The sequence below is a fragment of the Vanessa atalanta genome, chromosome 2 (genome assembly GCF_905147765.1).
Source record: "Vanessa atalanta chromosome 2, ilVanAtal1.2, whole genome shotgun sequence".
Taxonomy (NCBI): Eukaryota; Metazoa; Arthropoda; class Insecta; order Lepidoptera; family Nymphalidae; genus Vanessa; species Vanessa atalanta.
The window spans coordinates 8,984,678-9,010,532 of NC_061872.1; the positions used below are offsets into that span (position 1 = coordinate 8,984,678).

At 29.8% G+C, this 25,855-nt stretch overlaps 1 protein-coding gene across 3 annotated transcripts in view; it reads left to right on the plus strand.

The window, feature by feature from the left end:
• The window catches only part of LOC125075009 (protein sickie), a 213,036-nt gene that overhangs the window by 77,480 nt on the left and 109,701 nt on the right, over positions 1–25,855 (plus strand). For all 3 annotated transcript variants that reach the window (XM_047686553.1, XM_047686560.1, XM_047686569.1), the window contains exon 3: positions 21,551–21,867. In XM_047686553.1, coding sequence (XP_047542509.1) covers positions 21,551–21,867 — 317 coding nt within the window. The remainder of the gene's footprint in view (positions 1–21,550; positions 21,868–25,855) is intronic.

Genomic DNA, 25,855 nt, shown 5'->3' on the forward strand with positions numbered 1-25,855 from the left:
TTGCTCGTGACTTACTACTCTACCTTTTTAATTTGAAAAAAAAAAAGAAAACTTTTGTTGGGAAATATGTATGTATATCGCCTGACGATTGCTAACGGGTTATTGAAAACACTTGAAATAATGTGCGCAGCAGTTTGAATGTAATAGTAATCACTCAAATTTCAATTAAGCGCGATTCAGTTATTTTTTGAGGTAGATGACCTTTCAAAAATAATCAATATTATCCATGGCAAATAAAAGTGCAAATACAAAAATCAATTCAGATCTGGAAATCAAAGTAGACCGATGCCATTGACGTTAAAAAAATAAAAAGAATTATGAAGAACTTAGTTTGAATAGCCATTAGCCACGGAGTTTGAATAGCCATTCATTTTCTGATGCACCGATCATTAAATACTTATAAATTAAATAAACAAATCAAAACTATTGTTACGTTTTATTCGTTGATATAATTAATTCCTATAGATTGTATCGAATAATTCGTATTATGTAATATATAGATACTAGAATATTCTCGTATGTTTAGTTTAATATTAGTATTATTAAGATGTATTGCGGTTTCGTAATGATCCTAGTTTCCATTCAAACAGTTTGTCATTGACTTGAAAACCAATTAATCATGACTCAATTACACCGTGAGCGTGTATTGTGTGTTCTGTGTGATGTACTACAGATATAACTCACAGATAACGAATATATTTAATACCAACATTAGTAGTAAGTTTCATAAGTAAATATTTCATAACTGTTGAGCACTCGTGACTTTATTTATATTCTTTGGACCTGCTTTATTGGTTTTGCCGTATATTATTTAGGGTTTTTTTGTTATTAAACTTGGACCACCTTCGATGTACACAGCCTAAACAATAAAAGATACATCATTGGATCACACTTCTTAATCAGTGAACGTTTAACAAACCACTAAATACTTTTTCCTACTTTTAAGTCAGCAAAAAACCCAATTGAAAAATATATAGGGATTTAAAATAAAGATCCAAATAAAGTCTAATAGAACTGGACAGTTGTAATTTTATTGACACATTCGATTTTTTAAAAACTATAATACCGAGAATGTAGAACAATGTTTTTATTTCAAATATGAATGTCATGTCGTCTTTTGTTATTGAAAAGATCTCGGAAGAGTGTCTAGACGCACTCGCAGAAAGTTTTATGTTTATTTGCTAGACTGCATTAATAAGATATAAAACACGCTAAAAGTTAATCCAGTGTCACCGTTAACAATATAAAAACTATGACTCATTTTTTATCACGCTTTATAAATTCCCGTTAAACGACACATACCATCGTATTTGTTAAGAGTTCATTACCTTTAAATTTATTTATCCTGTTATATTACTCTTAGTGCCTTCTAAGTCATTAAGAAAGACCCTTTCACTGAATATACAAAGATGATCCGTGTTCCAATTTTAAAATTACAAGATAGACAAAGGCACAACAATTGAAATCCTAAAACTGACCAGGACTCAAACAAAGTTAAAAGTTTAATTAATAATAATTGAAAATGAAATAAAAATTTAACCTTCTATTTTGTATAGATTTATGTCAGAAAATCTTCATGTATTAATCAAACAATTACAATGAAGTAAAAAGCATACTTTACATAATACAAACGTGATTGGAGAATACATATTTTACCACTATCATAGAATTTTTTTAACTTCTTTCGTAAGTACACTTTATACTTCAACCGTACTACTTAAAGTAACTTTTCTATGTGAGTGTACTTGAGTTATATTCCACAACTAAAGTTCAATGCTCAAGTTTAAAACAACATGTCAACTTATCGTTGTTTTAACGACTTATTCTTAGACGCTTATGACGTTATGGTCAAATGTATGAGAAAAAATTGAAACAGGCTTTTTGAATGATAAATGTATATCAGTAGGTGTTATACCTACTAATAGGGGTCAAATAGCATTTATATGATGACTTACTATAAATATATATCTAACTATATAATTTATTTTTTACTACCAAGGAGATAGTTCACTTAAATAATATACCTAGTTAAAATTTCCCTAATATATTGCTATATTTTATTGAAATATGATGTATGTTGATGTGTGGCTCATTGTAATAAAAAAAATTTAATTAAAATGTTTTTTTGACATAAGTTTATAACAACAATTTGAAAAGGTAAACCTAATAATAAAAAAAAAACAAAAACAAAAAAAAATATTATTAAAACAAAGCTCAATAAGAATAGCGCGTAAAAATCAAGTACGAAACTTGTATTTGAAATTTTAAAATGTATGAAATATGTCGATTTGAATTACACATAGTTCTAGCGATAATTTATGTTGTAAGGTGTTACGAGCCTTGATTATTTACACTCGCTTGATCGGAAGTCGGGTATTGTTTAAACATGTGTTGAAAGAAACGATGCAGTTAAAAGCTTACAAAACTGAAGTACCAGAGGCCTTAACCAGCGGCAAAATAATAACATCGTGTTTACCGACCACAGTATTTTCTAGCCTTTTTCTAGAACATGCTGTCGTCGTGTGCGTTACTAGACAAAATGATCTCGGCTGAAGTAGCAATCCTAACAAGAACTGATATTGTGCAAGAGATGACATTCAAAAGATTTTAATGGTGGTAGCTTAGTGCAAATCCGTCTGGGTAGGTAATACCCACTCAGCATAGTTATATTCTACTGGAAAAAGAGCAATACTCAGTATTTTTGGGTTCCGATTCATCTCATTTCCATCTTAGTTCCCAAGATTAGTGGCGCACTGATGTTTTAAGGAAAGGTTATTTTTTATACAGCACCATTGATGTCGGGCGATGATTAATAGGTAGCCTATTTGCCATAAAAGTATATAAGTATATTAAAAAAAACAAATTTTAAGCAACGTAAATTTTCTAGGTATACGTTACGAGTCGAGACGCAAAAAACGTTATTAGTTCCTGGACTATCACGTTTTCATTTATTGCATGCAGATTTTTTAATTTATTTAATGTAACATTGCAAATAACAATCAAAATTCCAATTAAATCATTTAAAAAAAAATTGAACAGATTTAAATCGAACCCTGATTTATAAATTCATCAATAGCAGACTAATGAAATAAACATTCATACAATCCTCTAATCGACAAAAAACATAATTAATTATATCAAAAATGTAAAAAGAAAATATAAATAACAACGCAACGGCTTGAATAAAAAATATATCATCGATATTAAAAAAGACCAATAATTCCTTTTGAAGTTTTTTTTTTTAATTAACCCTAGGGATACAAATTTTATAATTCCCTCACTATTTAAGCGGTTAACGGGGTTAAGATATTTTCAATATTTTGTTTAGAGAAGTTTTTGCTTAGCATCCGTGTTCCATCGAACATCTGACAAGGAAGCATATTGTTTATTTTTTTTTACGTTTAAAGATTTATTGCATCTAAGGATAAAAACTCTGTCTGTATGTCTGATGAAAAATATATACGGTAACACAAGTATATATTTTAAAAAAATTAAATAGTTATAATAAAAATAAACAAACTTTTATTCAGTCCGTTCAAAAGAGGTAACAAAATTTATTACTTATACATATATTTATTGTGCGAGCATAATTAAAAATGAAATATGAACATTTTCTTTCTTTATTATTAGGTGTTGGTATAATCACGTAACAACAAAATCAATAACAATGTAGAAAATAAATCTAGCATTATGAGTAGGTAGTACAGTAAGCCTCGAAAATTATCGTATGTAAACTGTGGAAATTGAAATTGTATTGAAATTAAATACTGATGAGAATAGGAGAAAGATAGTAAAATTATTAATGACGAAAAAAGGTATTCATTATTACTTTTTGCATTATAAAAAAAAGTATTTTTTTTTTTTTAGAAAGCTAATTTAATATTATAGATCAAACCTCATCGTTTTGATGCTAACTGTACATTTTATTATCATTTTATTCATCTACGTTCATTTGCTAACTACCAATCAATTATAATGGTTCTTCTTCCTCAATAAACTATTTATTATACCAAACAAATATACTATTCCCATTTTTTTTTAATTAACACTTCAGATTTAGAGGTAAAAATAATAAAAATATATAAGTTTATAAGCATTATGAAGTTGATATAAATTAATTATAATTATCAAAAATATCTGATCTGAACCAATGATAAAGGTTATATTATCTGTGCGATTGTCCGTGTCCTACCGCTACCCGGATAATGCCTTCAAATAATCAAAGCCGATCTCGGGGAAATCGTAACTGCACTATTGTTATCGGTTTAGATTCCATTACGATATTTTATATTACATAGTAATGCCTTTTGAGGCTTTGAGCATTAGAATAATGCTATTTTATTATATATTTCGATTTAACAATAATTAAAATTATATTTAATCGTGGAGCTGTACGTTTTATTTACGACATTCGAATGCTATAAATGTATTTAAGCAGCAATAAAAGTCATCTCTTTAAAAACTCAAATAAAACCTTATGTCTTTAATTGCATATCGTAATCGCATATATCGATATCGTAAATTATTAATAAATTATACGAAGTTATGTCGTATTTAAAATAATTAAAAAAAAAACTTCTATTTTAATGTTTCAATGAGAATTAATCGACTAATTGATAGTTTGAAACTATAACCACAGCCTCTCATTCGTTATTTCATGATTCCTTCAACAATCAAGCGAGACTCGAAGTCATTCGGGCATTCGCCTCGCTCGGTTGTGGTTGGGTTTCTCGATTATCAGAGTTTAATAATGTTTCGACTTTTCGACGTTCGTTCGATTTAATCGTTTCGATCACCTTGATTCTTTATTCGATTTTTTAAATTCTCTGTGACAGTTGAATGTGTTCTATTGTCGTAATTAGAGTGATTTTATTGTGCATTGTTTTGTTTTGACTAGCGATCGGTGTTATTGAAGTTACTTGTGATAAGTGTATTGTGTTATAAAAGGATAACTAAAAAGAGGTCAGTACTTTATTGAATGCCGACAAATTTGATGACCGTTGCCTGTTTTAAAATCTAGTTCTTTTAAAAAACTAGTGCCGTTAATTTTATATACGTCTATATAATATGATTTATGACTGTTGAAGCGTTTTAAATTTTAAAATAATAAATGAATTTATGTATTTCTTCTTTTTAACTGTAATAGAATATAAATCTTTAATAATCTAGACTGTTTTGAGAACTTTGCGTTCGATTGAAATTAGTTTAGTAGACACTAGGGTTTTGAAATAATAATTATTATATTATAATAAGTTTACGTATAAAAAGTTTTTATAGATATATGTAGAAGTATTTTATTTAAAAATTACGAAAATAATTGCCCCAATTCATAACACTACCGACGATACTCGTTCATGTTTAAAGTAGGTAGATTTAAAAAAAAAATTTAAAGAATATTTATAGAATTATTTGATAAAATGTTTGTATGGTTGTTGGTCGACAGGTTTTATGTATAAAAAACTCCGTCCTTGGGGTTCAAGGTTACTTCATACCAAATTTCATCAAATTCAGTTCAGTGGTTTCTCCATGAAAGAGCAAAAAACAGACAGACTAATAGAAATATTTTCGCATTAATGAAGTTAGTATAGACTAGCTGTGCCGGCGACTGTGTGCGCGTTTTAATTTAACAAAAAAAAATATTGCTGTAGCCTAAGTTACTCCTTATTGCATCATCTATCTGCCAGTGAAAGTTCCGTCAAAATCGGTTCAGCCGTTCCAGAAATTAGCCGGAACAAATAGACAGACAAATTGTAAAAAAATGTTTTTTTGGTATACGTACCGTGTATACATAAATATGCATTTAGTAAAAAGCGGTTATTTTAATATCACAAACAGACACTCTAATTTTATTATGTATAATTGTATATGTATAGATTATTCACTTTTGATTATATAATTGATTAAGTTAAATCTTATTAAATATGATTACAACCATTTACCAAAAACCCAACTCAGCTCAAAATGTTAAAAAAGTTAGCTGATATATTGTATTAAACAAACATTTCAAAATAATATAATTACGATCATCGTCTTGAATTGGAAAAAGAAAATTTTCGACGGATTACATTTTTATTTTGAATATTATCGAAGCGTACTACTAATGTAATGTTTTAACTAACACGTGTTTACGCACTGATATTAACAACAAGTATAGCTTACAAGATACAATCATTTTATTGAATACTGTCATGATTAAAATACAAACTAAAGCTGCCACTCACACATGCGAGCACACTTGGCGACACGTTGACATAAATAAAGTGTAATTTACACTTTTATCGACGTATTTCCAATATTAAGGAGGATCATACAAATTAATACGGATTCGCCATGCATCAGCTATAAATCGCGTATGCAGCTGTAAAAATGATTCGGTTGTATTTTGTTTTGCTAAGTGACTTTTCACACTTGTCTGATGGGTGGTCGCCTTCTGATCGCCGACGGGCCGCACGTGATTTCCCAGAAGTCGATTTGTGACACGTATTAATGTTTAGCGTTTTATTTCAATAAAACGTTCATGTGGATGAATTTCGACTACCATCAAAGGATTTGCAATGCTTAAAATAAATTTAATTGTTAGGATAAATTGTAAGATTATATTTAACACGTACTTTTATGTGTATTTTAACACGACGGTTCAGATTTCAAGAAAAGATAAATGGTCTTCAAATATATATTTTGAAAACTTTACCATTATCATACATGTACATAAATACATTTATAGTTATGTATAGTATATTTCCATACTAAACTATGTGTTTTAATTAACTTTTAAAATTAACTCGATTACTGAATATTATGAAAGGTTGCATAAATCGTTTCGTGTGTAAAGACATTAGCAGTGCGCAGGCGCCGCTCGTACACTTCGTCTCCTTGAACTGTCGTCCCATGCTTAAGGAGCAACAGATTTAATGTCAGGGAGCTTACATTACGTATGTATATTCATATTAATAATCGCCAAAACCAGACCCGAACTGGGACACGGTGATTAATACGTTCGCATAATGTTTTTTTCTTGTGCTTGTCTACTCGACTAGTCCAAACAGGTCAACCGCTCGACATGACTCCGTTAATTGTGTAAATATACACATATATATTAACAAATGCGGAGACTTTTTTTATAATGCCTTACCGAAGCAACTGCTTAACCAATATAATAACATAAAACTTATGAAAGTATCAGAAAGTGCAGCACGTCTCGGTGAAAAAGATTTTAGTATATAACATTATTATATAAGGGGCTTCGCTTTCCAGTTTCACTCGCTTTAATTTAAGTCTATTGAGGTGACAAGCGCGAATTTGATGTTGTGTTTTATAAGATTTCATTTGTCTATTTCGTCTCGTTAACCGTGAACTAAATCTAATGAGGATGGACTTATTCAATATACTTATGCAAATTATAAATTATAATTCGATATGAGGTTTTGTATGTCATTTAACGTTATGATCGATAGATAGTGATTGAGATATATCTGTAACGAACTTCGTACACAAATCAGTGACGTCAATCGGTCTCCTTAAACAATTTATTTCGACAAGAATTTGACATTTTATGGGTTGCCGTCAAGTATAACGAGATTGTGTTAACATTTACAGAGAAAATCTATAGCAATTACCCGATTTCAACGGTTGATTGATCACGTTTTTACGTAATTTGAAACTATTTAATATTTAATCTTAATAGGTTCAAATAAAATATATATATATATACACGTCAAATTCTTAAAATTAATCAAAAATATTTCGTAACATAAAATTACTAAAATTATACGGTAATCTTTCATACTTTTCCTGTTGTTTAATTTGCATTACATAAATACGTATTGTTATATATTAAATGTGATTCATAGCCTAAAATCATCTTACTCAGCGAGTTGCTCATAGCATTTTCATTGTCAATAACTTGTTTTTGCTCAATGCAATTAGGTTGGGCCACAAGAAACGATTCTCCGAAATGTGGGGTAACGAGCAATGTAAGTTCAACTAAATTATCTCGTTATTCAAAGAACGTGATGTCAGAATTACTAAATATAGATCATAACTATTAAGAGGGTTGTCTAATAATCGTAAAATGGAATATTTCCGATCATTTTTGACGACTTTTACCGAAACAACCATCATACTGCTACTATCGATATCGATACGTAGTTTGGTTACCCTTACCAAAGAGAAGGGTGGGGGGGGGGGGAAAGAGAAAATAATATTACCAAAGGAGAAAATAAATTCTTCAATATCTTGCAATATAATAAATACCAGACGCCTCTGACTGGCATTATAATATTTTTTCATTCATACTAGACAATTGACATGGAAATCAGTCTAGCGCGGCCAGACTTCAGAATGACAACCCTTAGACTTAGTTCTTGTTTTATAAAAACTCCTCATTCTAACAAATTGGTTTTAAATTTTTATTGTTTATACCCATTAAATAGATTGTCTTCCTCCATAAAGGAAGTTTTTCCCGTTTTTATTAGACAACGGAAAAACTTAATATATGTCTTGTACATATTTCTTTTTTAACTTTTATATGTTAATAATAATTGTGTAACTATATATAATATAATAAGTAATATTATGATTTATGACACGAAGGTATAGGTATATCACAAAAAGCATCGACGATGTAAAATTTATATCTAAATCCATACAGGATGTATGATTTTATTTGCTCATTCGCCTAATCAAATCAAATTAATCGGTATAACTTAAAGGGCAATCAGTCAGTAATAGATGTAGAATATTAAATACAATAATTAATTTATTACTTATCCTGAATCATTATCAACGATTATGAACATCGCACGTGTTTACCGTATACGTACCTATAACATAGTCGTTTTACGAGTAATATATATTAATCAAAGTTTTTTTAGCATGTTATTTAAATTTATGAATTGGCAGAGCTAATAATGTGACTTTGAATGTACAATTACGTATATAAGAAAGGTTAAAAACATGAATACAATCCTTTACAATACTTTACCTGATGTGAAAAATTGATTGGCCTTGACTACAAACATTTTTAGTAATTTCATTTTGGTTTAATTTCAACATTTATATTTTGAGTTCTAGATAGAAATATTAAGAAATATATCGATAGACCGATCAAACTAAACCAATCTGTTCTTATGTACTCTCATATCCACTTGACACCGGCTAAATATTACCGTACTGACACTAATGAAATCCATTAATCAACTTAGAAAAAAATATTTAATCTCGAATGTGTGTCACGTACCTTATGTTTATAACCAATTATCTACCGTTATGCGTTTATCGAACACAACAATTGTTGTTGATAGCCAAATCAATTATTGCATTGTTACGTGCGTTCTCACATTGCAGTTCGCGTCATTTAACGTTGCATCTTTGTTTTTGTCCAAAGACACGAATGATGGAAGTAGAAAAAAAATTATTTCTATAATAATTGCCATTAGTCTTATTATAGGGAAATTGTCGTACGTGTTAAAATGATAATTTTATCTTAAAATAGAAAAGTAATCAATTCTCTTTATATCGTTGCGATTATTGTTCTATTAATCGGAAAAAAAATAATAATTGCGTTCTATCACGTTTAAATTAAGAACAATGTAACTCGACGTGTTAGTGACGTGCTTTCAAAGATAATAAATACATTTCCATATAAATGTGTAATAAACTTAAGAAATTGGATCAAGGTTGAACTTTATTGTTTTGCAAATTTTCCCAGTTTAGCATACATTACTAAGGCTATCAGGAGATGAGTTATGTATGAGATCAGCGCGTTGGCGGACCGACGCCGCTGCAATTGTCACGTCCTCTGAACTCGATCCCACATACTAAGACTGACTTAGCTACGTCCGTTCCACTTTTCATTATATTAGATTTTCCTTCTAATTATTTTCGGTTGACATAATTTTATTATACACTTTTAAACCGGTCTATGTTATTTTATTTACTCCTTGAGAGTACTGTTATTATAAATGGCACCAGGTTAAGAAATCAATACATTAATTCAGCGTTATCTGCTTTAACATTTTGGTCAAAAATAAATAATTTGTTAATAAAGAGATATTTTAACAAATAAATTTAGTAAGTAACTATAACTCTCTTGGAGATTTTTAAAATAGTTTTTGCTTCTTCGGTAGTAAGTAGTTAAAATATAAAGACTCATTACATTTTCAATGAAGTTTAATGAAAAAAAAAAAACGTATTGTTATAGATCTGATAGACTCACGAAAGCGCGCCCTTCTATTTCTAATTTATCGGCGTGAATTGGTATGAGTGATGTTCCTGCTTACAAGATGTCGTATAGTTAATGTGCGTGAGATGACTAATTTGAAAATAAATACAGCAAAAACATATCTTTATAAATTAGATTATATTTTTTAATACACGCCGATAATTTGTTTAACCTTTAGCGCGTCTTCTGCTTTACTAATAAATGTTGTTATTTGTTAAACAATGTTGTATGTCTTTCTTTCGAATGTAAAATTATGATGACATACAGAGAGAAACTAAAATACAGCGGGTCTTTTCATCTTTTCCGACGTTTATAAGTAAGTAAGATTTTAGAGCATTTTTAATAGGATGTTGTGTTTCTATAGAAAGTGTATGTTTTTAAAAAGTGATATTATTATCACTCAGTGATTCATCAACGCCCCATGTAGAGCCCTGGAGCGAGTCATGTTATTTGAGGAGTGCAATGTTCCCTTAATGAAGCTTCGAGTAATGACAAGATTTTTTGTGATATCACAAAAAAGATGCGAAGAATTTAAAATTTCACGTTTATTATTTGCATAATTAATATATCTTACTAACATATATACATATATATTTTTGAGGCATTCGTTTTTAATAAATTTTATGAAAGAATATCATGTTGGTTTTTGAAATGTCCAACATGGAAATTTATTTAAACTTATTTCCTTAAATCTACACCAAATCGATTAAGACAAAAAAATAAATCAACGTTCTTTTATAAAAAAAAAGAACTAACATAAATTATGTAAAATTGAACTATTAATTTAGTTTTTTTTTTTAAATAAAATCTACGACATGTGGTTCTTAAAATTGTATGTTTAACGTACGATGCCGCTCAGTGAACACGTGTGTCGTGGGCCTTGAACTTGTCGATAGAATGTCAATCCTATCTCAATCAAACGATTTGCCCGGTATTCGTTATCATTAAACGACATTACACTAAAAACTCGATTAATCGTCGTTATAAAAGTTTATTTTGTTAATGTTTTATAATATTATTATCGCCGCTAGTGAGGCCTATGTCCTTTTTATTACCATTGACCTTCGAACAATTTCACGATGATATGTTGATTAGTTAAAGACGTAACAAACAAATAATTATATAAAATTATTTTCGCATTAATAATAGGAGTCAGAAACTCAGGATTTAAACTTGAATGAGCGGCTGAGTTCATTCCGTTGATATTTTAAATTTGACCCATTAATATATGTTAAATACTAATTGCGAACTGTCAACTTAAATGGTGGTGTTAATTGGTTCATATTAATTTGGTTTAACTTAAAGTGATGAAGACATCGATGAAGTGCAAATAATAAGACTAATAGTAATGTATAGAAATCATTTTATATATAATATAAAGTTAAATATATAATACATATATAAAAATACTTTTGATCAAGTCATATCTATGTTTAAATTAGTATGTAATTCCAATATATACAATAAAATTGAGAAGCTTAGAATGTTATAAATAACAAAAACCCCAACAAAATCGGATCAGTGAATTTTGAGAAAATCGCTGCCATAACAACATACATAAATACATACAGGTCGAAAAATAAAAAAAAATCCTCCTCGCAGTCAGTTAAAAATAAAATTATAGCAATATTACGAAAGATTGTCGTCATATTCGCATTCTACAACGACTATAACCTATAAATATATAAATTGAAACAGAATAACTCTATTAAATTATCTCTGTAGATAATATATCATTGCTTTTTTCACATGTACATAACGTATAAATAATGTTTATTTATTTTAAAACATGGATTAGTTTACCTAGTACTTAACTAAGAGTAGAATTATTAAGAATTTATTATTACGATAAATTAAACAAGCTATCCTGTAAAAACTCATTGACAACATTGTACCTACAGCAGAAGTTGCGTTGGTGTCTTAAATAACCAACAACGAGTATTTACATACATATACTATAGATAAGTATTTGTTATGTTAGGAATTAAAATTTGTTTAGTTCGTTTTTTCTTTATAAGCAGGCAATGTTCTTTTGAAAGAGGATCTCTAATGTCTTTTTTCCAATAATATTTGAGGTCGATACGCACTGCAATTGAAATAAAAGTAGCGCAAACATAGCTCCGGAACGGGAACGAAACTATTCTCTTTATTGTTTTGGATTTCCGGAGGTCAATTAAAATTTTTCTTTTGTTTATTGAACGATTAAGAGTTACTTCGAGTAACGTGTTCGCACGAGCTGCATACTGCAAAATCGTAGGTTATAATCGAAGCTTAAGCAATGTCAAACACAACATTTACTATTTAGTTATAGTAATAATAATATAATAATTTTGTTACTGTAAATTGTGTGTTTGATATTAACTTTTGCTCACACTGAATGTCAGCAAATCTTTAAAAATACATGGAGTTTTAATCATTATTCATTATTAAAAAGGGGGATTATATGTAAGCGGTCAAATATGGTTCTAGATAAAAATATGTTAACAAAAGGCATTCATTGATAGACCAATGCGCCATCAACCTTGGGAACTAAGATGTTAAGTCCCTTACAATACTCAATATGTTTTTTGGCGGTAGAATATATGTTGACTAATTGTGTAACCTACCCAGACTGGTTTCATCCGGGCTTGCATAAAGCCCTACCACCAAATTTGATTTTTGTGAACAATAACTGACACCCAAACTTAAAAAGAATATATTCGTCAATATGTTTTCTTTTTTAAATAAGGTTTTAACCTTGACTTCAGAGCAATGTGGGAAACTCCAATAAAAAAAGATTAAAAATAAAATAAAACATGAGAAATATATACACAATACGTACGATAAAGCATAAGGCTCTAGACTGAATCCTTAATAACATCACTAATGACGCCATTATAATCTTCCCTTATTCATAAACATCGCATTAAACTTATCCAATGTGAACAATCCATTTTTAAAAAGACGCGCTATATGCTTTCTTAATTTTCCGTCGACTGTAATGACTTTAATGCATTTAATGCAACCACTACATTTATAAAAGTGTCACCATTAATCGCTGTATATACAAGTGTAAAGCCATACTATAATTTACGACACTTTTTTGTAAAGTTAAGTAATTCTCGTGAATCGTGATATTCGATCGTGTACATTGTTAGGCAATTACCGCTGCTGGGCTAAGATTCTCTTGATCACTTAATTCCGTACTCTGTAGCAAATTTTGTTTACACAGGTGGGTGTTGCTTTTCTTATATTAAGCTTTCGAACATAAATTATCAGGAATCAATATTAACGGCGTGCTTGTTCATCGATTCATTCCAAAGTATTGATTACAAGCAAAAGTTTTCTTCGCCAGCGAAGAAAATCATTGCTCTCTGATTCGAACCCCCGATGTTCGGTTAAGTTCTATCGACTGAGTCACCTCTTTACATTGTAAGTATAAAGAACAAAACAAGTCAGTCATTCTGTGATTTGTTCCGGCTATCGGAACCGCGCCTCGCCCGAAATATAAGTGGGTTAATTTGTTATGTACGACAGATTTATGACTTTCAAGGAAGGTAGTGCTTACGTTTAAACTGCTGGCGAGTACAGACACGGCGAAGAACCAAGATTAATAAGATTTATTATACATATTATAGCTGTCAATCAAAAATACACCTTAAGAATTTGTGTACAAACTCTAATCAAAAAAATGTAATTGATTTGAGTAATTGAAATAAATTTAAGGTTTATATATGAAATATTCACTATCAAATTTGTATAGTCCTAGCTTTCGCCCGCCGCTTCGCTTACGTTTTAGCGGTTGGTCGTCCGATATAAGGCATAAAAAGTATTATATAAGTCAATAATCAAGGAATTCAAACTAGCTTTTTATTCTTCAAGTTCAGCTTAATCGTATGGTGAAAGAGCGACAGACAGACAGAGTTACTTTCGCTTTTATTGTATTAGTATAGACAATATATATTTGTAACATTAACTTCAATTTAATTTTTTCCTGCTGTTGAATATATTTAACTTGAAAAACAATATAATTTTAAGACATAATTTAGTTACAGTTAGACGAAATTCTTATTGTAAAGTAGAATAAAATACACACGACAAATAAGGAGTTATAAATCTTAGAGATTATTATAAATATAATTTCAACTGGTTCCGGCGTTTAATGTGTACACTCCTTTAGAAGTGCACTGTACGGGGAAAGCTGTTAATGGGCAGGTCTTAACGAAGATAATGAAATATGTCGTAACTTGAACTCTATAATAATAGTTGCGTTGTCAGTAGGTTAGTGTGCTCTTAGTAAGGGATTTACTTTGTTATTTTATATGTAGTTCTATTCGCATATAAATATACGGTCGCCATCAGGGTTAGTATGATTATTACTAGTAACAAAATAATATTCGTAGACATTGTAATTTTCTATGAAATTAATTGTTCTTACATATGTTAAATGTTATAGTTACATGGACAGACAAATCGGGCCTCTGATGAGAAGTGGTCGCTATCACCCATAGACAATGCACTGCTAATTCTGGGAGCTTATATGTTGCGCCTGCAGTTACATTTGTTTTTTTTTCACAGTAACTATTATCGTCACAATATTTTAAATAAATATAAAAATATTGTGTCAGAGATATAGGATACCGCGGCTAAAAATAATTTTAAATTAATATTTTGTCTTTTACTTTGAACTATTTAAATTGCAACTTAAAAAAAAGCATTTATAAATTATAATATGTGTTATATGACAGCGATTAGCTTTAACACACAGTGACGTATAATAACGGGTTATTATGTCCATATGTGTTCGCGTGACCGCCATCAGCGTTCTGTTAAATTGATATCTTTTCACTTCCCCCCATAGAAGGGGAGTTTATCTTGATTTATTATAGGCTTTAATATGAAATAAACTGTTCAACAGTTTACTTGCTGGTCGTAAATCGAGGATTTCTCTAATGATATATATTTCACGTGTGTATAAATTAAAAAATCCGTGCGTTTTATATTTAGTGTGAAAATATTTGACTTTGTATGCTCAATTGATGTATGATTTGTTTCAAGAAATGAAAATAATACGAAATAAATTTAAAAATAATTGAGACTGTTTTGGGCGTCGATTATTGTCTGAATTTTAGTAACTTTTATTTTTATTGCGAAAATTCAAGATTAAAAATCGTTATGTTACAAAAAATAATATAATTAAAAATAAGTACATAAATACGTATTCACATAACACACACATAAAATAGCTCGAGAAATAATACCATCTCTAACGAATACTCTTTATACAAAGTATAGAAGCGTATTATTGTGTTAATAATTGTCACATTCCTACTTTAACGTTCAGAACTGCCAATTTGAATATTTACATACATGAACGTCTTTGCGGTACAAATAAATAAGATGTGTATAAAAATTACTTCTTAGCAACGGTCACTCTCAGTAGTTGTAGGACGAATGAAATTACGAGCAATTTATGTAAAAACACGTTATACGCGCGAAAGTTAAAAATATACGACGGATAGGTTATCTACAACGGCTTGTTTATTAAAATTGAACGTTTTCGTGTTAATTACACGGGTCCGTCGTGCGTCGGGTGCAAAGTTTTGCCCATACGCAGACAAGAACTTTCATAGATAGGGATGCAGTCAATAAATACCACATCAACTAAAACTATATATTTCTGATAAAAAAAATACATTTATTACATACACTAATATTATAAACAGGTAGCATTTGTTTGTTTATAGTTAGAGATAATCTCCAAATATCTAATTCTTGAAAAACTACAGTAGTTGAAGCTATATAATTTGTGAAAAAATTTAAAAGAGTGACTGACTTCTATTTTTCAACCTTATCTAGTGGTTTGCTTATGAAACTACAAATCGTGAAATCAAATATCTGATCTGGCTAGTAAAAAGTTATTGAGATTTTCTGTTCATAAATTCTCAGTAACAGATCGGAGTTAGGCTTAGTACGGTTACTGATACCGATAACACTCTATTCTGTCTGGGCGTGGATTGCCGTTCTATTTTATAATGAGATTGACATAATAAAAGTTCACCTGTTGCGGACACTTAGTGCACTATCAATATCTCCCGCGTTGTTTAACTAAAATTCGCCCAGGAAGTCATTTAAATACATTACAAATCTTTATCGGAGTTTTCTTACAAAAAAAAAAACTAATTTTAAATTTCGAAAAATTGTTAGTAATAGGTAATGAGTTGTAACACTGATATTATTTCTAGTTCTTCTCAAGTCTGTGGTGTTTTCCGAATCGGTGATGAATTTTGACAATCAATAAGAAATAATTATACTTCAATGTTGAATAATATTTGAATTTGAATAATAAAACAAAATGTCACTACTAAAAAATACAGACGATAACAGTCACAGATTAAATATAATTTAAAAGACGTAAGTTTGAATATATCATTAATGTAGCACAAAATATTACATGTTAAAAAGTATTTACTGACATACTGGCAACCCTGGTTCCAGTAGCCGCAGACCTCGACACACATCGACTCGTGCGCCGTGACCTAAGCCTGAATAACGGGATGCACTTGACTTTCAGTCTTTACTTGAAAATATAAAAACTTTTTACTTTTCTTCTCACTTATTACATCAACTGTTAGAAGCCGACATTATTTACCTTTTTTATTACATGTTAATTGTAATGTAATTTTATTAAGTACATTACAATTAAAATGTTGAAAATTTTATTTTGTACGTAAAATAAGAAGCTTACTTATAACGTTTTTTAAAACTCATTATAAAATAAAGGCAAATGGGTAAGTAAGATAAATAAGAATAATTATTATGAATTAACTTAATACTAGAAACCTATCCCTGACTTTATACGGGTGCAATACATGGTCGGTTACAGATGATGTTTACTTTATATTTGAAAAAAGAATTATCGAAAATCTAAATTAAATTTCGGTATTGATCGTAATAAAATAATACAATATAAAATTATAAAATCGCTAGTTTTCTGTTGACAATAATTATTTACTATTTACGTTACTTCTTAGTATTCGTTGATATTGAGTTAGTATGGGACATTTTATTATGACTCGTGCCTGGGTCATGATATGCTACGTTTAAATATTTTATTCAGTTTACAACTTTTACAACACAATGGGTATTAAAATTCACCTTTAAAGACTTTTTTTAAAAGATTTGCGTTTCTTATTCATTTTAGAATAAAATTTTTATTCCAGAATTTCTAATGTAATTTTTACAAGCGTTTAAATAAATTCACCTGCGTTTATGGTTTAACAGCATACCTAAGCGAATAAATAAAACATTTGAATAAATATAAAACAGCACTTTTGAGACGTTATTTTATAAGTTTACCATTGGAATAAAAGCGACTGATTTTAAAACAAAGCCACGTTGTTCTCATCTGTCATTCAATCTAAAACTCAATTAATTTGTCAAGACGTAAATTGTCAAGTGTCCGCAAATTATTATTGGTCAGTGACATTTTAGATTTGAAGTTCTATGAATCTGACATTGTAAGATGATTTGGTCAACGTTGCAATGTAATTTGTTCTGGGGCCATTTGTCCAGGTCGAATGATCAGTCTGATGGCGCCTTTAGTTACGTAATCTTTATTTCTGTAATAAGACAACGGTGACGTATTTTAATATGATTTTAAAGAAAAATCCTCTGTAAATATAAAATATAATAATAATAAATTATTTGTATGAAGCGTCAATAGCGTAATGATGTACGAGCCGCGCACAGCGATGTAAGAGATCGCAGGTACGATCCTGACTCCTTATACTATTGTAGTATTCACTCCTAACACAAGTGATAAGCTTAAAAGGAGGGGTAAATAGGAATATTAGTAATTCCTTAATTAATTTGAGATATTGCTATTTTTTTTTAAATGGGTATTGATCTAGTGGTTTCTTTATAAATCAGCCGAATAAAATGTTACTCAGTTTCTCCGTCTAGTCTCGTGATATTGCAGAAACTAGGAAGTACGGTTACACTATTGCGCCTCGTAAAGATCGTGAAGCCTATTTGTCACCGGTTTCGGTTTGCTTTCCTTTGCGTGCCAAAGTATGAGGGAATAGACAGTATGAAGACCTGTATGAAGTACCTTTAAAATAAACATTCTAAATATATTTAAAATCGTATACAGCTGCAATTTAACATTACTTAACTATTTATTTTTTTTCGATTTTGACCTTAATCAAACAGTAGTTGCTTCATCGAACCCGACCGAAAACCTTTAAAGGAAGGTTTAAACCTTTGATCTAATCTCGTTAACTTGTGTTGGAGCCACACTTTTGTCGTGTCGCAACGTCAGCTGTCAGACAGCACATAAAATACAACTAGAGCGATTCTTACCATTGATATTGGTGTCAACCGTGACAATAGTTAAAAAGTCAGGTGTCTCTTCTTAAGTGCTTGTTTTTTATGATATGTATAGTATAGCGCCAGTGTCTGCACGGTAGTGACCACTTACAATCTGGTACCCTATTTACCCACCCCATTAAACCATGCAATAATAAAAAAAATATACAGTAAGCAGACATTAAAGAATTAAATCACTTTAATTCTTTAATGTCTGCTTAACATTAAGTTTAGTTTCATTGGTAATAATTAAAAGTCGATTTTGTTCAATCACAGTAAAATTAGAATAACAGCCGTAATTTCCTTTAGAGGAGAATGTTTGGTCTTTATGAATTGGTATTCATGTAGACCAAACATTTAATTTACCTCTCTAAATATTCATAAGTCACATCTAACTGTGTACACACATCTCCGACATACAACTGAATATTATTAAAAATATAATAAAGAAATGAAGCGTCCCCATTTAATGAATAAGGCATATTAATAATTCATTCCATGAATCTTACAAAGGGCGTTAACCGTGACAAGGAAAACATATGGTCGTATTTACGTTAAGCTACAGGCTGTATTGTAAACACCACGGTGCTGCGCCGGTGACCTATGAGATCAGTAGACAAGCCTTTTAAGGGCCGACGCCGGCCCTTGTGTCGCAACAAAACTGAACTAAATACTGGTGCATTGTGGAATCAACTTTATAATCGTTAATGCCAGTGTGAAGCGCCAATCTTTTCTAAGAATCCAGTGATCTACTTTTAGAGTAATTATGTTTGCACATACATGTTATGTGGACGCTCTCGAAGTTTAAGTAATTTTTCAATTAGGTACAGTTTAAGTAAATATAACATAATTATTTCGATGTAACGGAATAGAAAATTGGGATAGAGATCTACATTCCTCGAATATCAAAAAGTAATTATGAGAAAATTTATGTGTATGAAATTTTATGAACATATGTTTGTTTTTAAATTACTTAATGAGTCGAAAAAAGTCATTATCTTCATTTAACACTAGCGAGCAGCCTACAGTTTTGCACGGCTAGCGATAAGCTCTCACTCTAAGTATTTATAAATATGTCGTGGATTGTCTTAACCACTGCTTGAGGAGAATAATTCCACTCTATATAATACTAGCTGAAGTTGCTAGGGGTTTCGTAAAATTCTTAGCCGATGTAGATACCCTATAAGGAACCTATCTGCCAAATTTCAACTTTGTAGGTGTTATAGTGTCTGAGATTTCGATTAATCAGTGAGTGGTATTTCGCTTTTCTTTATATATATATACATATATATATATTCTTTATATATATATATACATATAGATTCACATATGACGTTATTGATACACACAGTGCACTCCTTGAAAATTCTTAAACACATTTTTCCAATGTTATCTGCAAATAAAATATAACAATAATACTATCACTTAGGTAGAGAATCATGATTATTTGATTTATGATTCTATACCTCAATCCACGAATCAATGTATCTGCACAACAACAATAATAAATACATAAATTAAACGATACTAATTAGAAAAAGTTACGATGTTTTGACTTATGAGACAATGACAATTTTATTACACCAACAAACATACAGTTATTTACAATAAAATGTAACATCTCAAAACCAATTGGAACACAATTACAAATATTAAACAGTGTTTTTTTTTTATTTCCTAAAAAAGACCCACTGTTTTATTGACGCTTATTTATTAAAACATATTTTAACATTAAAGCATGTCTTGTGTTTGTTAAAATATATAACGATATTAACCTTACTGAGAGTTATAAATGTAATTTTATGTTCCTACACTGTCATAATATCTTGAAAAGGACACGAAAAAGAACATTTAAGAGAAAATTACACTTATTGTCTCGTTGTATTGTTATACAGTCAAAATCAAAATAAAGTTTACTAAAGAAATCTTTTACAAGGACTTAAAAAGATTAAATTAAATAAGATTAAACCGGAAATGTATATTCTAGAAAAACAATCAAGAAACTGTGTAGTTATTCAATTTATTTACTGATTGTGAAACACATTGTAATTTAAGGGTAATAAAGAATATAAGAAATAAGGCTGTCGCTGTCAATCAAAGCGATGCACAATCTATGAAGATATAATTAAAAAAAAAAACTAAGATTATATTAAATGGTATAATTATTATTAATATTAAAATCTCGTATAAAAAAACAAATTGTAAACATAGCAAGAACTTACTTATTACTTTTGAGAAAAACGACTGGCACAGTAGTTTAAATAATCTATGTTAATTCAGATGCAGGTGCCGATAAATAGTCAGTGTCAACATGATTTTATTTATTCTTCATGGGTCATTTAAGTGATAAGCTCATTGTGTACGCCCCTCGCGCGCCACGGGTTGCGCACGCGCATATAATGGCGACGCACGTAAAAGCTCTCATTAGTACGCGTGATGCGTGCGATGCACGTCAAACGATTTTATTCCGAATTACTTTCCATTTTAGAATTGCGCGAATTTAATTCGTCGAAGCATCGTCGTTTTTTTTAGTTTAATTCCATAATAATCAGACCGATCCACATTGTTCCAAATTTTTCTAACATAAATTTTAAGCTAGTTTCCAGTCATGTTTAAGCTGAAATTTTACTTGGCGTTAGTTGTATTTAAATCTAGGGTTTTTTGAATACCTATATATATACATAAATTAAATAAAAGGATGTTTTAAAAGGTATTTCTTTCTTCAATTTTACGTATTTATATTTAAAATACGAAAACACATACATACCTACTTCATTTTTAAAAAAATGCTTCCATTCCTTAGTACCTAATTTCTAAGAATAGCACATTAGAGCAAGTTTATTTGTAACATAAATTTAAAATATTTGTTTTGATTCCCACAAAGTTATATGTTATCATGACGAAGTGATATAATAAAATAGTATGTACTATGTATTTAGGTTCCAATATTTTTTACTTATTTCATTTTTTTATTTCCAGTTGGAGAACGTCCAGTGCTGTTTAGACTTTCTACACGCACAAAAAGTCCAAGGATTAGAACAAGTAACAGCTGTTGATATTCGGGACGCCAAACTAAAAGCAGTTCTAGCGTTATTTTTTGCACTAAGCCGACACAAGCAAGCGTCGAAACAGCGCACAGTGCCACCTTGCGGCAATGCCACAAACTCGGGCAAGAGTTTATGCGAAGACGTTCCAGTTTTAAGTTCCGTCCAGAGGATAACAGGTGGCAGCAGTTGCGATGAAATACTAACAGCTTGTGGGAACAACGTCGAAATGACGACGTTAACAGCGAATAGGTAAGTAATTGATACTAAATTTATTTTTCTGTTACCAATAATCATTAGTTAATAATAACAAAATATTAAACAATTTTCTGTAATTATTTTTACACGCCATCTATCGTTGAATAGCGAAGTATCTAATGAATATGAAAAAGTTTTAATAATAATGAATAGATGGCTCTTATTGCGGAATTCAAATATGGATAATGTGGCTTTTAATTTTTTGTGCAATATAAATTTATTATATTTTAAATTCATATATATCATATTCTCAAATTTATTTTAACAATTTACTAGTCGGCCATTAATTATGACGAGTTTATTGTAGTAATAATAGTTTTTTAAGTACCTACACAAACTATATTACCATACAAAATTTTACGACAAAACTAGACTTTGATTTTTGTATTTTTAGAAGTTACGACTGCACATTATACCAAAATTTACTAATTTCGGCCGACAGATGAAATTGCCGTTTAACTTTGATGTTCGAAACGCGTCAATCGCAACATTAGTTTTACTCCATATAAAATTATACTGTAAAGGATTGGAGCTCACTTCGATTTCTCAACGAGACAAGACGATTCTTGCTCGACGCGTAATTAGTCAAGTAAGGGTTGACACTTAATTTATGAGAAATACTTATATTAAAATAGAATACATGGAAATCTTAATTAAGGTGTGTCCTAGGGTTACTCTGAACAAACTGTGATTGTAAATTAAAATATTACTCAATACAAAACAGTAATCGCCGCGTATTTCGATATTATTACGTTTCAATCTATTTTGGTACTGCATAAATAAAAAGTAAGGCAAGGCATGTAAATGTCCCGCTGCTGGGCTAAGCCCGCCTCTCTCTTTGAGAAGATTTGGAGCTTACACCACCACTCCACTCCCATGCGGGTTGCTGGACACATATTTGGCAGAATTTCATGGAAATTAGATACATGCAGGTTTTTTCACAATATTTTACTTCACTTCGAGCACGAGATGAATTATTATAAACACAAATTAATCATAGGAAAATTCAGTAGTGCTTGCTTGGATTTGAACCCGCAAACATCGATTAAGATACACGAGCTTAACCACCGGGCCATCTCGGCTGCTTAAATAAATGTACCTATTTCAATGCTTCAAAACTAAATCGATTTAAATATCATATTAAATTATTATTTACATATTTGCAATAATCGTTAACCAATTATAAAGAATAGAAACGTGTGATGGACATGATACACTTAAAACTTAATAAACTTAAAATAACAGGAAGCCTTTGGCCAACGTTGGGATATTTTAAGACCGATACGGTTTGTTTTATTGTTCTTTTGATTAATTTTACCCCATATCGTAAAAAAAAATTGTTTATTTTATTTTACTTTAGCTATAACTTATAATATGTTTATATTTAAACATACAAATTATATATATGTAAAAAAGCTAGAGGCAGCCCTGTTAAAATTCACAACACACTATAAGTTTCGTTCTATAAATATCCTGACTAAGTTTATTTCTCCGATAACGCGACCAAATTAAAACTACACGGCTCGACCAAACCCTATAAGAGGTTAGCCGCCTTATTATTTTCATATTATAGTTTCAAGCAAAGCAAAGCAATTGCACAATTTTCAGTAATAATAAATTAATATTAAAAATAAAAACATTTTTAAAAACAAGCTTTGATTGAATGTTCTATAATATTAGAATGTTAAATAAAAGCATTAATTTTATTACATTGCTATTTCATATGACAAAAAAGCCTGAGAGTGCAAATGTTTTGACAAAAGTTATAATTCCAAGTAAAAAATGTATTTTTATTCCAAATAATAAATAAATATTCAAAATAAAAAATAATTTTGAACTTTTAGTATTATTATTTTATTTTTTAGAACTTTAAATTAAAACAGTCTAAAAAGAATGCTTCTTTTATAATATTTTTTTTTAGTTTACGCTAGACATGTTTCTAAGTTTGTTCAATTCGCTTACATTGCTGTTCGATCGCTTGCCTGATAACGTACTACAATCCAGTTCCTCAATAAGGAGACCTTCTTGTGACTTGACCAAACTTAAAGCAAGTAATTCTACCATCAGCAACCAACCCTTGCAGCAATGACGTCGTGGTGTAAGTTAGAACGTATATTATCATCATTAAATAATCATACAAAATGTAGTCTCTACACTGCTTACTAACTGTTAAGAATTTCTGGAGACAAACCTGGGTGTAGAATCAGATCAATAAAACTGCATTGTCATGAAAACCAAACGAGTGTGCCAAATTTCAGCTCAATCGGACACTGGGAAGTGGGTCAAATTTAACGTGCAAGATTTGATTTTATACATCGGACAGTTGAAACTTAATAAAACCTATTTTAGTATAAAAAAAATAATAATTTATTAAGCTTGTAAGCTATTTCACTCTATAAAATTAAGTACAGTGAATATATAAATACAACTACTGGGGTCTTTGACCTCATCGTTAGGATTTTATTGAATATTTATATAATATCTTTTAATTAATAAACTCGTCAAATCGATTTTTTATATATTTTTATCTTTTATTTCTTGCGATGTTATCTTCAACATCGAGTTTCCGAGAAATTATGTCTTATTCTGATTTAAAATAAGTGATTGGATGTGGACGTTGCAAAAATATTTTAATATAATATTAAATGATGTGGCTGTCGTATGCTTTGGTTATGTGTAAATGTATTTACGGCCGTGAACTGCAGATCAAAACGGAAGATCGGAAATGCCTACCGCAGTTAGTATTTAGAGGGACTGAATTATAAATTTATTGCAGGACATAACATTATTTACAATTTTTTATTAGTTAACGTAAAAATATATTTCACTGGTACTTATTCAGCATAGTTCATATTGCATTAATAATAAAAATATATTTTCATACAGCATCGGTCGTTGAACATCGACGTCCGATAATGATAATTAATTATGTCGACATTGTTAGTTTTGTAGTTATTCGATGAACTTTGATTTCTGTTATAACATTGTTTAATTCTCAACATGCTTTTACCCACATAAGAACAACACGAAACTTTTTGAATGATGTCCTAAATCAACGGTAGAAAGTGGTCGTATTAACTTATAACTCTGGTTAACAACTCTTCGATGCTCTGAACGACATTCTATTTTCGACTAACGCCCTCTATTGGCGGGTTGCCGAGATCCCGCCGCCATCGCGGGTTTACTCACAGTCTATGTTTGTAAACAAAGAGGTCTAAAGTGCAGCGAGAATAATTCTGCCAGCCAAAATAAATCTTAATTTACAATACATTTAGAGTATAAATTGTTTTTCAGCCAATCGTTGAATGATATCCTAGAAATTAAAAGAACATGCCTTTAGATCTCCGTATTGCGATACTTGTAATTAGATTCATTTTAATTATTTTATTTTGAATGTTACACAAACACTATTAATAAATTATGTTGATATGAAGTTGTGATTAAAATATAACTCCATAGTTTACTTTCACTGATCTATTTTGTTGATATTATATTTTTTTAAAGTATACCTATTTCTCAAAAACTTACTTACTTATATGTGGATGGATTTAAATGAAAGTTATCATAAAGGCTAATATATAGCCTTTTTATTTTATTACTTTAGCATAAATTATCATGTGATGATATTATATTTATTTAATTAAAAGTAATCCTTTATGATAAACAGCGTCGTATAGCAATTTGTTAAGTTGGAACGTATAATATTATATTAAATTCGCAAATATTTTATTGTATTATATACCTAGAGATTTTATTTTTTCTTTGACGTATTTATGATTCCACGATACTTATCGTCATGAAATCAAGAAGAAACTATATTTATTTAATTTAAAAAAATAATAAAAATCAGGGACGACAATACATAATCAATTAGAATTGTTCTACATCTAATTAAGAAATGTGTACTCATTAATTTACCTCACTCTTTCTAAAGAAAAAATCAGGTAGGTATATCCCACAAACAACGATGGTCATATTCAAA